Source organism: Eriocheir sinensis, chromosome 7 (genome assembly GCF_024679095.1).
Source record: "Eriocheir sinensis breed Jianghai 21 chromosome 7, ASM2467909v1, whole genome shotgun sequence".
In the NCBI taxonomy this organism is placed as follows: Eukaryota; Metazoa; Arthropoda; class Malacostraca; order Decapoda; family Varunidae; genus Eriocheir; species Eriocheir sinensis.
Window position 1 is genome coordinate 15874205 of NC_066515.1, and position 20925 is coordinate 15895129.

Sequence of the window (20925 nt, forward strand, 5' to 3'; positions counted from 1 at the left end):
GCATGCCAAATTTCAAATGTCGCTATTGAATATAACAAGTTTTCAGCCATAAACTCAACATAATCATCATGTATTATATATGAAAACATGCAGAATTAAATGGTGCACATAAAGAAACATAAATTAATTGATAGTTTTGAGATGTAAGCATATAAAGATAAAATAACTCTTATATTGGCTAAAGCGAGCCAGGATACAGTATGCGTGCCCTCGGATATGGTACGGGGCACGCAAGGACGCAGTATACGCATCCTCGTGTTGAAGGGGTTAAATAAGCTCCTTCCTTCCTTAATATTGTGTTGTCTTAGTTGTCTTGATCCTTGCTCCTTTGTTATAAGGCAGTCATTTTTTTGTCTATTCAAGAACATTTATTAGTTTATATATGATAATTTGATCTCTTACTCTTCCTTTCGTATGCCCTTCTTTGTGTTTGTGTGTTCTTGTGACGTTAATGTGTTTGAGTGAATATTTTAGGTTGTCATTGTGTCTGTAATGAAGTGTTTAGTAGTAATGATATAATGAATATGATAATTTGATCTCTTACTCTTCCTTTCGTATGCCCTTCTTTGTGTTTGTGTGTTCTTGTGACGTTAATGTGTTTGAGTGAATATTTTAGGTTGTCATAGTGTCTGTAATGAAGTGTTTAGTTGTAATGATATGATGAATTATGAAGGAAGGCATTTTTTTTTTTTATACCGCAAAATGAAGCAGCTCAAATAAAAGGAGCGGGAATAATAAGAAAATAAGTTGGAAAGCAGAGTAGCATCAATAACGGAGAGGAAAAAGCAAAATATATAAAAAGGAAAAGAGGAAAAACTACAAAAAAGGAAAAGGATAATGGAAGAAAACAGAAAAATAATTGAAAAGGAAAAGTGAGAGAGGAAAAAAAGGAAAAAAGAAAAACAGGAAAAATAATCAAGGAAGAAAAAACAAAACAAAGGAAAAAAGGGATAAATCAAATAAAAGGAGATCAAATAAAGAAGTTAATAAAAGATTGTAAAAATAAAATAGAAGATAAAATAGAAGATGAAATAGAAGATGAAATAGAAGATGAAATAGAAGATGAAATAGAAGATGAAATAGAAGATGAAATAGAAGATGAAATAGAAGACGAAATAGAAGACGAAATAGAAGACGAAATAGAAGACGAAATAGAAGATGAAATAGAAGATGAAATAGAAGATGAAGTAGAAGATGAAGTAGAAGATGAAGTAGAAGATGAAGTAGAAGATGAAGTAGAAGATGAAGTAGAAGATGAAGTAGAAGATGAAGTAGAAGATGAAGTAGAAGATGAAGTAGAAGATGAAGTAGAAGATGAAGTAGAAGATGAAGTAGAAGATGAAGTAGAAGATGAAGTAGAAGATGAAGTAGAAGATGAAGTAGAAGATGAAGTAGAAGATGAAGTAGAAGATGAAGTAGAAGATGAAATAGAAGATGAAATAGAAGATGAAATAGAAGATAAAATAGAATAAACAAAATAAAAAGATAGATAAACCACCTAACCCTCCTTCCACCATCTTACTCTTCCACTAACACCTCCACCATTTTACTTTCCCAGGTGGCAGACGGGCAGGAGGTGACAGACTTCCGCTTCTTCATCCGATCCATCATCCGCCACTCCGACCTCATCACCAAGGAGGCATCGTTCGAATACCTGGAGAAGGAGGGCGAGAAGCTGCTCCTGGAGGCCATGGACGAGCTGGAGGTGGCCTTCTCGCACCACCTGGCCAAGAGGACCGACTGCAACCACGTGTTTCTCAATTTTGTGCCCACGGTTATCATGAATCCATCCAAGGTGAGGGTTGTTTTTCCCCATTTTTTCCCATTAGTATTTTTATTATTGTTTCCTTTTTTTGTGCCCTTGTGCTGTCTCCTTTGCTGTAAGTACTTTTTTCCTTTGCCTTCCCTCCTGTTTCTGTATTAGTCTTCCTCAGTTTTGTGTTAAGCGTTATCATGAATCTATCCAAGGTGAGGGTTGTTTTTTCCATATATCTTTGTTTTCCCATTTTTCTCCTTTTTCATTTTTTCCTCTTCCTTTTTTTCAGTTTTCCTCCTTTTCCATTTTTATTTATTGTTTTCCCTTTTTTCTCCTTTTTTCATATTTGCTTTTTCCTCATGTTTTCTTCCTTTTCCTCTTCTTTCTTTGTTTTCCTCCTTTTCTTTTTTCCTGTTTTTGTTTTCCTCCTTTTCCTGTTTTTCCTTTTCTTTCCTCCTTTTGTTTCCTTCCTTTTCGTTTTTCCTCTTTTCATCTTTCTTTTTGTTTCCATCTTCCTTTTTTTCTGTTTTCCTCCTTATTTTCTCTTTTCCTCTTTCTTTTTTTGTTTTCCTCTTCCTTTTCTTCTTTTCCTCCTTTTTTTCCTCTTCCTCTTTTCCTTTTTTTCTCTTCCTCTTCCTTTTTTTCTGTTTTCCTCTTCCTTTCTTTGTTTTCCTCGTCTTCCTTTTTCTGTTTTCCTCCTTTTCTTTTTTCTGTTCCTCCTTTTTTTCCTTTTCCCTCTTCCTTTTCTGTTTTCCTCCTTTTCCTTTTCCCTTTTTTCCTCTTCCTTTTTCCTGTTCTCCTTTTCCTGTTTTCCTCTGTGTTCTTCATTTTCCTTGTTTAATATTTTTTCTTTTCGTATTCTCATTCTTTTTCCTTTCTGATTCTTCCCTTTTTTTTTTTCTTTTTTCTCTTGCCTTCGTTTTTCTTCCTTTTGCTTACTTTTTCCTCCTTTCTCCTTTTTATTCTCCTTTTCCTTATTTTTTTATCAGTTTCTGTAGTCTTTCTCAACTTTGCTTTTTGATATTTTTTTATGAATCCATCCAATCCATTCATCCGTTTGTTTTCTCTTTCTTCTTTTTTTCATTCTTCTGGTTTTAAGCTGTTTGTCAACCCCTTTTTTTGTTTCTTCTTCCCTCATCATTCATCCATCACTTCCTTCGTTATTTTCCTTTTTTTTTTCATTCTGTTCTTTATTAACCTGGTAGCAGCGATGGGCCAAATTTGTGGCTTTACCGTGTACCAGCGACGGGCCTCCTTTTTGCCATGATAAACCCCAAAAAATAGATGATGCATAAACTGATCACAAATGCGTTGATATATATTACGAAATGGTTTGCGCGAGTGATGATTTTTTCTCATTTTTCTCGCTTAGAGGGGCCTTTAAGAAACATGATCCCCGCAGCTACCAGGTTAATCCTTTTTATGTTTTTCTTCTAATTCCCATTCTCTAATTTTTTTTTCATCCATGAGTTCCCATTTTCATTCATATTTTTTATCTATCTGTTTTGTTTCTTCTCTCCTCACCATTCATCCATCAGTCAGCTTTTTAGTTGTTCTATAATATGAATCTATGGGTTTAAAGACTAACTAATATATGCATAGGAAGTAGTTTTTGTTCATATAGAAAGTCTTCATCACTCAGCTTTTTAGTTGTTCTATAATATGAATCTATGGGTTTAAAGACTAACTAATATATGCATAGGTTTTATTTGTTCTATAATATGAATCTATGGGTTTAAAGACTAACTAATATATGCATAGGAAGTAATTTTTGTTCATATAGAAAGTCTTCATCACTCTGCTTTTTATTTGTTCTATAATATGAACCTTCAGCTTTAAAGACTAATATATTTATGTAGGAAGTTATTTTCATTTAAATACGACGTCTTTTTTATTCAGTTTCTTCAGTTTTATCACTTGTTTTTCCTCTTGTTTCTTTGTTAGTTTTTTACAATTTTGTGCCCATGATTATTTTGTTTTTTTCCTCTTTTTCTCCGTTCTTTTTCAATTATTTTTCAGTTTTCTTTCATTATCCTTTTCCTTTTTTGGTTGAACTTAATATCAGTGTAACTTCTACTAACACACTCTTCATCCGCCAGATCGAGGACTCCATCCGCTCCATCGTCAACCGTTACGGGCGGCGGCTGTGGAGTCTGCGGGTCCTTCAGGCGGAGATTAAGATGACCATACGACAGACGCCTCAGAGCAAGACCATTCCCATCCGCCTCACGCTGTCCAACGAGTCCGGCTACTTTCTGGACATGCACCTGTACCGGGAGATCACGGACAAGCTGACGGGGCAGGTGAGAACAGGTCAACAGGTAGAGGAGGAGGAGGAGGAGGAGGAGGTGGTGGTGTTAGTGGTAATGCTGTACTTCTTTCTTTCTTTCTTTTTCATTTCTTTAACTTTTTATTTTGGGGCAATGGGAGGAATTGTTAGGTTGTGGAGGAAGAGGGGGAGGAGGAGGAAGAAGAGGAAGAGTTGGTAGGGCTGTATTTCTTTCTTTCCTTCTTTCTTTCTTTCTTTCCTTCTTTATTTTTTATAGTAATGGAAGTAGTGGATGGGTTGTAGTGGTGGTAGGTTTTGTGTGGCAAGAAGAAGAGGAGGAAGAGGAGGAGAAGTTCTGTAATTCTTTTTCTTTTCTTTCTTTCTTTTAACTTTTTAGTAATGTAAGGAGAGGCTAGGTTAGTGTGGTGGTGAGCTTTATCTTTCTATACCCATAATTATTTTTCTTTGCTTCATCTCTCTTGTTGCTGTATGCATGTATATATATTAATTCTGTATATTCATTAATTTGTCTTTATTTTGCTGTTTCGCTGCCATTTTTCAGGTTTTGTATAGATTCATGTTTCTTCTCTGGTTCCTAGTGGGGGCTTCGTGGTGCAGTGGTTAGCACACTCGGCTCACAACCGAGAGAGCCCGGGTTCGATTCCCAGGTGGAGTGGAAAAATTTGGGTGGTTTTTCCGATACCTACGCCCCTGTCCACCCAGTAGTGAATGGGTACCAGGTATTAAGTAGGGTTTGTGTCCCGTCTCCTAGGATCTGTTCCCTTCTATAATTTATTCCCCTTCTGTCTCACCGGCATATGATCACAGATGTTGCGCCGACTAAACGAAACTTTCCAACTTTCTTTCTGGTTCCTTGTACTAAATCGCCACTTGTTTTCTAAGCCATGCCAATGACTTTATGTTCCCTTGGTTTGGTTTCTTATTGTTACCATGCTTAATCTTTTCTTTGGTTCCTATTAATGTTGGGTGTTATATTCCCTTGGTTTGGTTTCTTATTGTTCCCATGCTTGATCTTTTCTTTGATTCCTATTAATGTTGGGTGTTATATTCCCTTGGTTTGGTTTCTTATTGTTCCCATGCTTGATCTTTTCTTTGATTCCTATTAATGTTGGGTGTTATATTCCCTTGGTTTGGTTTCTTATTGTTCCCATGCTTAATCTTTTCTTTGGTTCCTATTAATGTTGGGTGTTATATTCCCTTGGTTTAGTTTCTTATTGTTCCCATGCTTGATCTTTTCTTTGGTTCCTATTAATGTTGGGTGTTATATTCCCTTTGTTTAGTTTCTTACTGTTCCCATGCTTGATCTTTTCTTTGGTTCCTATTAATGTTGGGTGTTATATAAGTGATGGTTCCTATTACTGTTGGGTGTTAAATAAGTTGGCCTATGATCTGTTTTTCTCTGTTTTCTTATTGTTTTTGTGTGTATGGTTGCTTCAAAAAGACTGCTGTTCATATTATTGGTGGAGTACATTTTCTTTAATTTGCATACGTAATTAGTCCTCCACTTACTTAGCCTTGCTTTTTTTTTTACATCGGACAAAACAGTCAGGAACAATAACTTTTTTTAGCTCTACCATTCCTGTTTTAAATTTAAATTCTTTTGGTCACTCTGTACTAATCGTTATATGAAAGCAACAGTTAGTGGGCTTTTTTTTACATCTTCATTTTGTTAGCCTTGAGTTGCTGTGTGCTGTAAAAAAAAAAAAGAGAAAGAAAAAAAAATACTACGCTCAAACTACTGTATTTGATGGCTTATAAGATGCATGGGCTTATAAAAGATGCACTTCAATTTGGGCAGGCATTTAAAAAATAAATAAATGAACTGGTTTAAATTATGAATGTCAGGTGAAGGGTTTTCACTTAACATCTGTAGCCCTCCTCACGTCAGGTCATTTTTAAAGTTTCATATGTATTCAGATCCTTATTAGATCCCAATATTTTACATTTAAGAACCTTGATATTTGCTGGGACCTGCTAGAACTGGTCCTCCTCAGAGATTCGAGAGCCCAGCAAACATAGCGTAGACAGCGACATTGGTAGAGGGGTAACGGGTATATAGTTTGTACATCATTTTTTTTTTCTATCATTCTACATTGTAATTCTAGTTGTAATATTTTAGTACATTTCTAAAACATTTTATATGAAGTAACAGTAAGTACTTCTGTTATACATTGTTACATTAGAGAAAGACTTGTTGTTGGCGTAGAAATGATTGCCACCTTGTTTACATTTGTGGAGAGGTTTGTGGTTTATGTGCCACTGCATCATTAAAGCTCCACTAGCCAGTAACCCAAAGCTGACCCTTGACCTTATAAGACGCAGGGTGACTTTCTGGAACATTTTTATAAGCCCTCAAATACAGTACACAGCGGCGCATAGTTTGAGACTAATCAACCTAACTACTTTAAGCCAAATCTGTTCTGTGATACTCTCTAAGGTAATTATTAAGCAAAACTAATTTACAAAGTTGTTTTGCAGTCACTTCTCCTCGGCCTTCCAACTAGGAGTTTTAAAGATGAATGATTAGGGAAAGGTTAGCTAATTCACAACTCATTAAACCTTGGCTAAACGTTTCTCATCATTGGCACCTCCAGGTTAAGTTTTCCGAGTATAAGATAGACGCGGTGGTCCGGTCAACAGCCCACGGCACCTGGCAACAGTACTCATCACCCAGTCGTGGGGTGTTCTCGGTACTGCAGCGCCCGTGTTGTGTTTACATTACTCTAGTGTAGCAATCGTGACTAACAATACGTGCGTCAGCCGCTCTTTTGTCTGTGTGTTTGTCATTCCGTGTGTGTGTGTGTGTGTGTGTGTGTGTGTTTGGATTACTCTAGCCTAGCGATCATGACTAACATTTCTTACATCAACCATTTCTTCATCCATCTGTGTGTGTGGGTGGGTGTGTTTCTATGCATGTGAAGTATTCGTCTGTGTTTTTGTCAATTTTTTCATAGTCAAGGAAATATCTTGAGGGAAAAAAGTGGAAAAAAGGCCTGCTAGGCGCTACTCCAGTAAAAAAATGAATGGGTGGCCAGAAGAGAAGTCGGTTTTGAGAGAAGCGCTGTCTTGATTCTCTCCTAAAATTGTTTAATTTCTTACGTGCTCTGTCATAATTTTCCACTCCTTGCGATCTCTTTGGGAAAGCAAAACTCGTGTGAATAGAGATTGAGTTGCCTGTGTATATACAGTAAACCCTCAGTTTTATGGACTTAAGAATAAGGATGTAAGTAGAACAATGCTGCCAAAAGTCTGTTAGTAGACAAGCAGAATTTTAATATTACATTTATAAAAAAATACGTAATAGTGATGAATGTAATAAACATAAGTTGTACTGTGTATGTTGTCTGCACATTGTCTATATGGCCGCATAGCACACTTAGCGATGGACTGTGACATTGTTATGGGTTAATATGAGTATGAGACATGTACACCAAGTCCCCAATTTAGGAACGATTTCTGTTCCCCAAAATTTGCTTGTAGTAAAGCAGGAATTTGATAATCTAAGCAAATTTTCCCGTTCATTTCCATTACAGACATTGAGATGCACTCCTGTGCACTCCCAAAAGTTCACCTGTTTCAAATTCCAAGACTCAAAATAATAAAAGAGAATGCCTGAACAACTTTGAATCATATAAACATGTTAGATTTTGAAAGAAACCAAGTAATAAATTAATAATATACTATTCACATGATACCAAAGTGCTTCAAATATTGGTGATGGTGTGACGTGTGTGTGTGTGTGTGTGTGTGTGTGTGTCAGTTGTAGCATGCATGTGGAAGGGGCACCATGTTAAAATTTATGGTGCTGGTGTGCGAGTGGCCGCCCGTCACCATGGCAACCAGTGGCACGGAGCACTGCCATTCTCCCCAACTATGATAAAAACTGAAATGTGTTACTCTAAACACTTAACTGGCATTCTCAAACACTGCTATTTTCCATTACGTTTACATCCTGGAATGACAGGCTACATAAGACTTTCTTGTGGTGTAAATACGTTCTTCATTTGAATGGGAATCACAAGAAGGGAAATATTTCATCAGGTTGGCTAAAAAAGATAATACCAAATGTACTTGAGACAAAGAGTACCAAAGCTAGCACATTCTTACCAAAATTGGCAACCATGGTTTGAACTATTGTAACCTAACAATGGGAGAGCAGATAAAGGGAGGAGGGCGAGGTGGCTAGCAGACGCTGTTGCAGTTACCGGGCACAGTCGGTTCAAAAACTATTCATGGTCAGTCTCCGTGGATGTCTGACCTTGTCCATTAAATCTGAAATCCATTAAATGCGGGTCCATTGAACCAAGATTTGCTGTATATGGCAGAAACGTTGATCAAGTAGTTAGTTAGTGTGTCAGTGTACTTATTTTTTCCCTAACTGATATTCTTAACCTGGTAGCAGCGATGGGCCAAATTTGTGGCTTTACCGTGTATCAGCGATGGGCCAAATTTGTGGCTTTACCGTGTAGCAGCGATGGGCCAAATTTGTGGCTTTACCGTGTAGCAGCGACGGGCCAAATTTGTGGCTTTACCGTGTATCAGCAATGGGCCAAATTTGTGGCTTTACCGTGTAGCAGCGATGGGCCAAATTTGTGGCTTTACCGTGTAGCAGCGACAGGCCAAATTTGTGGCTTTACCGTGTAGCAGCGATGGGCCAAATTTGTGGCTTTACCATGTAGCAGCGACAGACCAAATTTGTGCCATGATATAAACCCCCAAAATAGATGATACGTAATCTGATCACAAATGCTTTGATATATATTATGAAATGGTTTGTGTGAGGGGTGATTTTTTCTCATTTTTCTTGCTTGGAGGGACCATTAAGAAAAGTGATCCTCGCTGCTACCGGGTTAAGTGATGCACCAAACTAATATCTCGTTTGTGTTTAATGTTCCTCTTTTGTGTTGGTGTTTATTAATGATTTGTGGAGCTTGAAGTGAATTGCATCAGTTTTTATAGATTTTTATTTATTTATTTATTTATTTATTTTATTTTTTTAGCTTGTGTTGCTTGTTCTGTTCCCCAGTTTAGTTTTTTGTAGCAAGTGATTTTTTTCTTTAATATTTCAATCTGTTTTTTTTCTGTTTAACGAATATCGCTGAGAGACACTTTTTCCTTAATATTATCAGTCTGTATTTTCTGCATGTTTAACCTTTGCACCTGTTTTCCTTTAGTTAGAAGTTAATACTACCTCTAAAGAGTGATTCTAGGTGATGAATTAGCATTTTGAAAGAATTTTAAGGCTAATTTTCTCATTCCTTTTATACATTTCTTAATCATTATTTTATACATTTATACAATTATCATTTATACTCCACCACCAAGAATTCTAATGTATATTCCCATAAAGTCAAAAGCCATAAATATAAACTCCTGACACTGAATCATAAGCTAATTCTCATACATAGGCTAGTTTTCCCTTTTTTCCCTTCGCTTTTGAGTTTTCATATATACAACACCACGGAGGATTCAAATTAACCTTCCCCTAAAGTCACATAAATTCAAGAACCATAACACAGCTAGAAATATAAACTCCTAACACTGAACCAAAAGCTAATTCTCACACATAGGCTAGTTTTCCATTTTTTCCCTTCGCTTTTGAGTTTTCATATATACAACACCATGGAGAATTCACTTAACCTTCCCCTAAAGTCACATGAACTCAAGAACCATAACACAGCTAGAAATATAAACTCCTGACACTGAATCATAAGCTAATTCTCACACATAGGCTAGTTTTCCATTTTTTCCCTTCGCTTTTGAGTTTTCATATATACAACACCACGGAGGATTCAAATTAACCTTCCCCTAAAGTCACACGAACTCAAGAACCATAACACAGCTAGAATATAAACTCCTGACACTGAATCATAAGCTAATTCTCATACATAGGTTAGTTTTCCATTTTTTCCCTTCGCTTTTGAGTTTTCATATTTACAACACCACGGAGGATTCTAATTAACCTTCCCCTAAAGTCACACGAACTCAAGAACCATAACACAGCTAGAATATAAACTCCTGACACTGAATCATAAGCTAATTCTCATACATAAGCTAGTTTTCCTTTTTTCCCTTGCTTTTGAGTTTTCATATATACAACACCACGGAGGATTCTAATTAACCTTCCCCTAAAGTCACACGAACTCAAGAACCATAACACAGCTAGAAATATAAACTCCTGACACTGAATCATAAGCTAATTCTCACACATTGGCCAGTTTTCCCTTTTTTCCCCCTTCGCTTTTGAGTTTTCATATATACAACAACACGGAGGATTCTAATTAACCTTCCCCTAAAGTCACACGAACTCAAGAACCATAACACAGCTAGAAATATAAACTCCTGACACTGAATCATAAGTTAATTCTCATACATAGGCTAGTTTTCCCTTTTCTTCCCTTCGCTTTTGAGTTTTCATATTTACAACACCACGGAGGATTCTAATTAACCTTCCCCTAAAGTCACATAAAATTCAAGAACCATAACACAGCTAGAAATATAAACTCCTGACACTGAATCATAAGCTAATTCTCACACATAGGTTAGTTTTCCCTTTTCTTCCCTTCGCTTTTGAGTTTTCATATATACAACACCACGGAGGATTCTAGTTAACCTTCCCCAAAAGTCACACGAACTCAAGAACCATAACACAGCTAGAAATATAAACTCCCGACACTGAATCATAAGCTAATTCTCATACATAGGTTAGTTTATCCTTTTTTCCCTTCACTTTTGAGTTTTCATATATACAACACCACGGAGGATTCTAATTAACCTTCCCTTAAAGTCACATGAACTCAAGAACCATAACACAGCTAGAAATAGAAACTCCTGACACTGAATCTACAGCGTTCCTCACCCATGGCTTATTCTACCTTAGTTATGGCTACAGTGCTAAGTTTTCCATGAGTATGTACAGGATGCCTTGAATTAATCTCTTCTCCTAATGCCACACTCACATAATCTTGACCATCATTACCCTCCTATTTTACCTTAGTTACAGCTACAGTGTTAAGTTTTCCCTGAGTATTCTGTTTATCAATCTACTATGTATAGGATGCCTCAGTCCCTTGGTTCTCCTAATCCCACACTCACATAAATTTAACCCTCATCATTACCCTCCTATTTTACCTTAGTTACAGCTACAGTGTTAAGTTTTCCCTGAGTATTCTGTTTATCAATCTACTATGTACAGGATGCCTCAGTCCCTTGGTTCTCCTAATGCCACACTCACATAATCTTGACCATCATTACCCTCCTGTTTTACCTTAGTTACAGCTACAGTGTTAAGTTTTCCCTGAGTATTCTGTTTATCAATCTACTATGTACAGGATGCCTCAGTCCCTTGGTTCTCCTAATGCCACACTCATAATCTTGACCATCATTACCCTCCTGTTTTACCTTAGTTACAGCTACAGTGTTAAGTTTTCCCTGAGTATTCTGTTTATCAATCTACTATGTACAGGATGCCTCAGTCCCTTGGTTCTCCTAATGCCACACTCACATAATCTTGACCATCATTACCCTCCTATTTTACCTTAGTTACAGCTACAGTGTTACGTTTTCCCTGAGTATTCTATTTATCAATATACTATGTATAGGATGCCTCAGTCCCTTGGTTGTCCTAATCCCACACTTGCATAAATTTAACTCATCATTACCTTCATATTATACTATAGTTACGGCTACAGTGTTTGGTTTTCCCTGAGTACATGCCATTAATTTATCCACTATGTAAACAAAACCTCAGTCCCTTGGTTCTGTCTTAAATTGTGGGTCTGTCGTAGGCCTTTCAGAAGTCTGTCGTAAGTTTATTGTGAGCTTGTTGTAGGTCTGTCATAATTCTGTTGTAAGTTAATCCTCGCACACGACCCCACAGATCAAGTTCGAGGGCTTCGGCATCCGCCAGGGGCCCCTCCATGGCCTGCCCATCTCAACACCGTACATGACCAAGGACTACCTGCAGCTCAAGAGGTTCCAGGCGCAGAAGAACGGGACGACCTACGTTTACGACTTCCCCGAGATGTTCCGTCAGGCGCTGGAGAGGGAGTGGGAGACATACTTGAAGGAGCGAGGTGAGTGGTGTTTGTGTTCAGAATTCTTGTCATTGGTATTAGTGGTAAGAGTTCTTTTTATGGTTTACATAAGTTATTGACTTTCCCAAGATGTTCCGTCAGGTGCTGGAGGGGAGCAGAAGACGTACTTGAAGGAGCGAGGTGTGTGGTGGACTGTTTGTTTTAGTTTTAGAAAATGAAAGTGACTTACAAAATTTGGTCAGTGTTTTTAATAATGTCTGTAAAAGGAGAAAGCTGAAAGTAAATGTCAACAAAAGTAAAGTGATGGTTTGTGAGCAAAATAGAAGTGAGGTTGTAGATTTTGTATGCCCATATAGAGTGGGAATTGAATGTGAAAAAGAATGCAGAAAAAATTTTGAATGGTGAAGAAATGGAGGAGGTCATGGATCCGTAATGTGTAAGCATGGTGGCACAGAGGGAGAGATAAAAGAAAGGGCATTGCAAGGAAGAAGGGTGGTAGGGTCTTTGGGACGAATCATGAATGGCAGAAGTGTGAGCATGGAGGTAAAGAGGGATTTGAGAAATACAATAATAGTACCAACCCTCACATATGCAAGTGAAACGTGGGCCTGGAATGAAAGTCAGAGGTCTAGAGTGCAGGCAGTGGAAATGAGTTATTTGAGGAGTGCTTGTGGTGTGAGTAGAATGGATGGAATGAGTAATGAAAGTGTGTATGAGTGTTTTGGAATGTGTCACAGGGGTGAAGGGAAGAAGTGTGGAGTGGTGGAAAAAGTGAAGTGACAGACTTTAAAGTGGTTTGGCCACATGGAGCGAATGGAGGAGAGTAAGATGACCAGGAGGGTGTATGTGAGTGAGATAGAGGGAGGGAATGCTAGAGGACGACCTCAGTGAAATGGAGGGATAGGGTGCAGGAGTACGTTAGGGAGAGGGGGGAAAGATCTTTGAGAAACTTTGAGCAGGCAAGGAGGGAGTGTCTGGACAGAGAAAGTTGGAAGCTCTTCTGCCGTGGCCATCCCCTGGTGGGAGCTCCTAGGAGCAGGCATAGATGAAACGATGATGTCACACGTTTTAGCTGTACGAGTTGATTTTAAGATTAATGTACCTTTACGAGTTCCTGGAGTTGTTTTTTTCAAGCCAGAGAGTGAGAGTGAGAGTGAGAGAGTGTGTGTGTGTGTGTATTTAGCGAGGTGTGTTCACGGGCAAGATGTATTTAGCAGTGTGTATTCTGAAGTGGGTATAGCATAAGCCTCACATAACTACAGTGGGTACAGCTTGAGCCTTGAGTAACTGCAGTGGGTACAACTTGAGCTTCACTTAACCATCATTGCTTACTTCACTGTTGCATCCTTCAGGGGAGGGTGAGGAGATCCCGGAGCACCTGATCAGCCTCGTAGAGTTGGTGCTGGACCAGGACGACCAGCTGGTGGAGGAGAAGCGACTGCCCGGGGAAAACAATGTAAGTCCTCTTCCCTCGTCTCCCTGATGTAGAGGCTTGTCAGTGTTTACGTACGCTGGTGGCTTTTAAATAGACAGGTCTCCCACGCTTTACAACAGTTGGTTTTACAGTGTTTTGCTCCTTCGATTGTTATTATTTGTTTATTTACCCTGGTGGCTTTTAAATGCACAGGTCTCCCATGCTTTACAGTGATTGGCTTTACGTCGTTTTGCTTCCACGATTGTTATTCTTTAATGATCTTTGCTCTCTTCTCACAGTTCTTTCCCAGTCTTTCTTCCCCTCTCCTCTCGAACACATCCTCTCCCTTTTTCTTCCCTTCTTAAAACGCTTTCCATTCTCGCTCCCCTCTCACACACTTCTTCCCTCTTGCTCCCCTCTTCCCACACCTTCATTTTCACTTCTTCCTTCATTCCTTATCCCTCCCTCATCTATTCCTCACCTTTCCTCTTCTTCCCTCACTCACCTTCACCTTCCCCTTCTCCCTCATCCACTGCTTGAGTTTCCCATCTTCCCTCACCTCTCCCTTCCCCTTCCTTCCTCCTTCACATCCACAGTCAGCTCATTCTTTATTTTTGTGTCATTTCTAGTGTTTATTTATGTGAGTGTATCGGTTATTGTGTTCATCGCTCTGGTAAGGATTCAGATTCGGCGCAGTCCGTAAAACATCTTAAATATTACGTACCAGCTGTTCTAGGTCACTTGATATAAGGGTCCAGGAACGCATCACTGTTAATAGCGTTTCACCTCACTCTCGCTTTTCCAAGAACGGCCGAGTTGTAAAGTGCGGGAGACCTACTAGTTGCGCCTTTTGTTTTTGTTTATTTGTTTGTTTGTGGCATAATATTGTTGCTGTTCTTCCCCTCCCATCTTTTCCCCTCTTCTCTTTCCTATCTCTTCTTGTCCCTCGCTCTCTCTCTCTCTCCTCTTCCCTCTCTGCACATCCTCCCTTCATCCCTACCAGCTTATGAGACTAACTAAAGCTCCAATCTCTACCTCTCCTCTTCCCTTCCATTTCCTCTCCTTCTCTTCCCTCTCCTCTCCTCTCTCTCTTTCCTCTTCTTTCATCTTCTCTCTCCAAACCTTCCCTTCATCTCTACCTGCTTACAACTCGCACAAAAGCCCCCGTCGAAAGCTAACCCAGCAGCCACCACCCGTAGGAACTGACTTGTGTTATGTGCTTAGTGTGCTGTGTCGCTCTTCTTGTGTTGCAGGCCAGTGGAGGAAGGAACACTGGTAAGAGGTCGAGTGGAAGTTCCTGGATGTATAAGGAGGTACATGAACACTCGCCCACCACCAGTACAGATACAGTGCAATTTTAAGACCAGTTTCGGGGCTCTCGGGCACTCCTAACCAGTCACTCTCTTAACCGGTTCTAATGATGCACTCTTATATTCGGTTAGTCTTGTCGGGAAACTGGTAACATACACACTTACTTTATCTCTCTCTGTCTTAACTTAACCAGTCACTGTTAACCGGTCACTGTCTTAACTTAACCGGTCACTCTTAACCGGTCACTGTCTTAACTTAACCGGTCACTCTTAACTGGTTTTGACGATGCACTTTTATTTGGTTAGTCTTGTCGGGAAACTGGTAACGTACACACTTACTTTATCTTTCTCTGTCTTAGCTTAACCAGTCACTCTTACCGGTTTCAACGATGCACTTATATTTGGTTAGTCTTGTACGGAAACTGGTAACATACACACTTACTTTATCTTTCTCTGTCTTAACTTAACCAGTCACTCTTAACCGGTCACTCTATCTTAATTTAACCAGTCACTCTTAACCGGTCACTGTCTTAACCAGTCACTCTTAACCGGTCACTCTTGTCTTAACCAGTCACTCAACCGGTTTCAACGATACACTCTTGTTCGGTTAGTCTGGTTCGAAAACTCACAACATGCACAACTACTTATCTTTATCTTTCCAAACTGTTTACTCTTAACCAGTCGCTCCTTAACTCTGCACTCCTATTGGTTAGTCTTGTACGGTCACTCTATCACTATGCACTTTATCTCTTGTCTGTCTTAACTGTTCATTCGTAACCGTGCACTATTAATCAGTTTCGTGCATCACATCTTTTTTTATCATTATTTTCCCTTTTGGGGCTGGACGGGTTACGAGTCTCTCCCAGTCTTGACAATTGAATGCTCTCTCCTCCCTTATATTCCTCCTTCTCATGTCTTCCTCCACACACCATCTCCAGGTCTTCAGTGTGTAATTACTCTCTTCTCTTTGTCCTTATTTTCCCTTATGGAGTTGGACGGGCTTTAAGTCTTTCCCACTCTTGATCGTTCACTCTCTCTTCCCTGTTGTTCCTCCTTCACATGTCTCCCTCCACACACCGTCTCCAGGCCTTCTTCAGCATGTACTTACTCTCCTATCACTTAACACTAATACTTCTCCTCTTAACTATCATTTGTCCAGTCACAGCTTCATTCCTTGCAACAATTAGTTTTATATTTCACTCTGTCATTCAATACTCACCTTTGATTAACTGCCTCGTACTCACCTTTGCTTTCTTTATCTCCATCTGACTTGCTCTTACGATAGGTTTGTCTCCTCCCATCAGCCTCTACCTTCGTGGATCTTCTCCTTCCTGGTGTTCCCTCTTCTCATGTCTCCCTCCACACACGTCTCCACTGTATATATTTAATAACAAGCATCACTGAACATGGATGGATTATTAGTTGATTTAGTTACATGAAACACTTAACAGGTTGGGGTGTAGTGCCTTCAATGTGACCCCACTGTACGTATATATTAACCCTTAGATGGCAGTGGAACTATATACAGATGGTCCAAAATTCAGTCAGTCAGTTTTGTATGGCAGAAATATAACAACACTTCCAGATTGCAGTAGAATCTCTATATAGACGATAGTTAAAAAACCTCTTATGCAGCGTAACTATACTTATGCTTCGGTCCTAAGGTCGGCAGTGACTATATATAGACCATTCATTTTGGGGGAGCTACTCTTCAAATACTGCCGCTGTTTAAAGGTTAACAAGCATCACAGAACATGGACATATCATTAGCTACATAAAACACTTAACAGGGTGGAGTGTAGTGGCTTCAACATGACCCCACTGTACATATATTAACAAGCATCACAGAACATGGACATATCATTAGCTACATAAAACACTTAACAGAGTGGAGTGTAGTGGCTTCAACATGACCCCTCTGTACATATATTAACAAGCATCACAGAACAGGGGGATATTATTAGCTACATGAAAAGCATACAGGGTGGAGTGTAGTGGCTTCAACATGACCCTACTGTACATATATTAACAAGCATCACAGAACAGGGGGATGATATTAGCTACATGAAAAGCATACAAGGTGGAGTGTGGTAGCTTCAACATGACCCCCTTAAGGAATGTACCAAAGAAGGATAGAGAGGAATATATACACAAACCGTTTTTGTATATATTTTTATCCATGTCTTGATCTACTTGTAAGGTTCTGATGGGTTAATATGTAATGGTATGTAGCGTTGCTTATTCACCTATCAGAATCTTACTTATTTCCTTTACTTTCATGTTTAACTACTTTGCTTACCTGTGTTGTCAGCTTGGGGTCACTTTGAATCCCTGTCCTTATGGAATGTTAACTAGATAAGAAAAGAATTGTGTATTTTTAAAGGGTGTCTGATTTCCTACCTTCATTTCAGTGTTGTTTTTCAGGGTGTTTATAATGTTTGTTTGTGCATGGATTCTGGCGTTTGTGTTTTCATACTTGTGGTGTTCTAATCAATGGACTTTTACTGTAATTTAACTGAGCAAAATAACCGTAACCCAATTTTTTTGTATGATTTTTGCGTGCATGGATTCCTTGCGTTTATATTTTTATACTTGTGGAGTTCTAATCGATAGACTTTCACTGTAATATACCTGATCAAAATAACCGTAACCCAATTTTTTTGTATGATTTTTGTGTGCATGGATTCCTAGCATTTATATTTTCAGCCTTGTTGTGTTCTAATAGATGGACTTTCACTGTAATATACCTGTGTGTAATAACCGTAACGTAATTTTTTGTATGTTCTGTTTGCATGGATTCTGGGCGTTTATATTTTCATCCTTGTGGAGCTGCAATCGGCGGACTTATACCGTAACAAAACTAATCTAAACACTATAATAACCTGCATGAGCGGCACCTGGCGGGCTTTTTTGTTGCTTTTCTGTTTTGTGCCCTTGAGCTGTCTCCCTTGCTGTAAAAAAAAAGATGAAAAATGGGAGCTTGCTTGGGGGACTGATGGGAGTGGAGGCGGCCAGCGAGTGAAGTAACGTGGCCTCGGGTGTATGTTCCCCATGTCAGTTATTTTTATGTGTATAGCCAATTTTCTCACCATCAAATAACTAGTACTATGATTCTCCTCTTTTTTTTCTAGCATGCTAAATAACTTCAATAACTTCAATAGTGTGATTTACATGTTGATATTCTTCCTGCACTATCTAACCATTAATTCCACTGGTAACCGACTGTCTACATTTACTAATATCACTGTCACTATTATTAAATGTCTCTTGTGGCCTCAGTACTTGTGGTAGTCTGCCTTAACGCTTACCTTGTTAATGTTTTATGTCCTAACAATCCCAGTTGGCAGGCCTTAGAATTTGCTTGCATGGTCATATATATATTTTTGATTTGGACATTCATTCCCTGTGTGCTTATGACAGACAGACAGACACACAGACACACACACAGAGACACACACACAGATAGACAGAGACAGACAGATAGACAGAGACAGACAGATAGACAGAGACAGACAGATAGACAGAGACAGACAGATAGACAGAGACAGACAGACAGACAGATAGACAGACAGACAGACAGATAGACAGACAGATAGACAGATAGACAGACAGATAGACAGAGACAGACAGATAGAGAGACAGACAGATAGACAGAGACAGACAGATAGACAGAGACAGACAGATAGACAGAGACAGACAGATTGACAGAGACAGACAGATAGACAGAGACAGACAGATAGACAGAGACAGACAGATAGACAGAGACAGACAGATAGACAGAGACAGACAGATTGACAGAGACAGACAGATTGACAGAGACAGACAGATTGACAGAGACAGACAGATAGACAGAGACAGACAGATAGACAGAGACAGACAGATAGACAGAGACAGACAGATAGACAGAGACAGACAGATAGACAGAGACAGACAGATAGACAGAGACAGACAGATTGACAGAGACAGACAGATTGACAGAAATAGACAGATTGACAGAAATAGACAGATTGACAGAAACAGACAGATTGACAGAAACAGACAGATTGACAGAAACAGACAGATTGACAGAAACAGACAGATTGACAGAAACAGACAGATTGACAGAAACAGACAGATTGACAGAAACAGACAGATTGACAGAAACAGACAGATTGACAGAAACAAACAGATTGACAGAAACAAACAGATTGACAGAAACAAACAGATTGACAGAAACAAACAGATACAGACAGATACACACACACACACACACACACACACACACACACACACACACACACACACACACACACACACACACACACACACACACACACACACACACAGACATACAGAGAAACAAACAAACATACAGAGAGACAAACACACAGAGATGCAAACACACACAAGACATGTATAGACAGATAGATAGAAGATGGATAGATAGATAGACACATAGATAGATTTATTAACCACGTCAGCATATAACAAGTGAGCTGAACAGGCCTTAATTTCTCCGACTAATTAAACAAAGAACAAAATCAGGCAGTAATCCCATAACAATACAATAATGAATAATAAAACAACACTAATGGCAATAATAAAGAATAGTAAAACACTCGTCATCTCACCCTAAACAACCACAACAACAACCGAACATAACTCACCCAAAAACACCAAAAATCATTCCCGTGTGTGTATCCGTCAGTCCGTCAAGCAGCCAATCATCCACCACAGTCTAACCCCTTCCCCTCCTCTACCGCCCTTCCCCCAGTCAACCCCATGCTAACACACCGCCCATGTCCCCCACAGATCGGCATGGTGGCGTGGCGCATGACCCTGCACACCCCAGAGTACCCCAACGGCCGGGACATCATCATAATCTGCAACGACATCACGTACCAAATTGGCTCCTTTGGTCCCCTCGAAGACATCCTGTTCCTGAAGGCTTCGCAGCTCGCCAGGGAATTGAAGGTGGGGTTGTGTGGACGCTGGGAGGTGTGTTTCTTCCTTTCTTTCTTTCTTTTGAACTCGAGGTGGGGTTCTGAAGCTGCTGGGATATTTCTTCTTCCTTTCGTTTTCTTTTTTGCTATTTCTTTGTCTTTCATTCTTTTTTTCTTTGTTTCTTTTTTTGTTTCTTTGTTTTGAACTCAAGGTGGGGGGGTTCTGAAGCTGCTGGGATATTTCTTATTCCTTTCGTTTTCTTTTTTGCTATTTCTTTGTCTTTCATTCTTTTTTTCTTTGTTTCTTTTTTTGTTTCTTTGTTTTGAACTCAAGGTGGGGGGGTTTTGAAGCTGCTGGGATATTTCTTCTTCTTTCTTTCCTTTTCTTTTATTTATTTTTCTTTGTTTCATTCTTTTTTCTTTGTTTCTTTTTATCTATATTTTTCTTCCTTTCATTTCTCTTTCTTTCCTTTTTTTTGTCTTTCCCTTTGTCTTTCCTTCCTTCTTTCATTTTTTCTTTGTCTTCCTTCCTTCCTGTCTCCCTTCTTTCTTTCTCTCTTTATTTATTATTTACAGGAAAAGTCGCAACTCAAGGAAACTAAAAAGAGGGCAAAAAATTATATGTTTGGAGAGGTGTCTTAATACTCCCCTCATAAATGTATTCAAGTCATAGGAAGGGGGAAGTACAGACAAAGGAAGACAGAGGGTTAAAATCATATATAGATGCCTTGATGACTCCCTCTTGAATGTGTTTAAGTCATAGGCAGGAGGAAATACAGACAAAGGGAGGCAGTTAACCCAGTAGCAGCAGGGATCATGTTTCTTAATGGTCCCTCTAAGCGAGAAAAATGAGAAAAAATCATCACTCACACAAACCATTTCATAATATATATCAAAGCATTTGTGATCAGTTTATGTATCATCTATTTTGGGGGGTTTAAATCATGGCACAAATTTGGCCCATCGCTGCTACATGGTAAAGCCACAAATTTGGCCCGTTGCTGGTACCGGGTTAAGGAGTTTGCCAGCACAAGAGATGAAAGAATGAAGATACTGGTTAACTCTTGCATGGTAGCTACTGTTGCCTTTCACAATGGGATGTTGAAGTAATGGTAGGGAAGGGGATTTAAAAGCCCTTGTAAAGATACCTCATTCATAAGTAACCTCAATTTTAAAGAACTCACTCTTTGGCTGGTA

The 20925-nt window shown here is 39.0% G+C and overlaps 1 protein-coding gene across 14 annotated transcripts in view; it reads left to right on the top strand.

Moving 5' to 3' along the window:
• LOC126993053 (acetyl-CoA carboxylase-like) overlaps positions 1 to 20925 on the top strand; it is a 101276-nt gene that overhangs the window by 64993 nt on the left and 15358 nt on the right. For 7 of the 14 annotated variants that reach the window (XM_050851877.1, XM_050851892.1, XM_050851908.1 and 4 more), the window contains 7 exons: positions 1559 to 1795; positions 3856 to 4059; positions 11926 to 12121; positions 12212 to 12262; positions 13435 to 13538; positions 14750 to 14809; positions 19598 to 19759. In XM_050851877.1, the coding sequence (XP_050707834.1) occupies positions 1559 to 1795; positions 3856 to 4059; positions 11926 to 12121; positions 12212 to 12262; positions 13435 to 13538; positions 14750 to 14809; positions 19598 to 19759 (1014 nt within the window). The remainder of the gene's footprint in view (positions 1 to 1558; positions 1796 to 3855; positions 4060 to 11925; positions 12122 to 12211; positions 12263 to 13434; positions 13539 to 14749; positions 14810 to 19597; positions 19760 to 20925) is intronic. The other 7 variants (XM_050851919.1, XM_050851923.1, XM_050851944.1 and 4 more) reach the window with 4 other exon arrangements.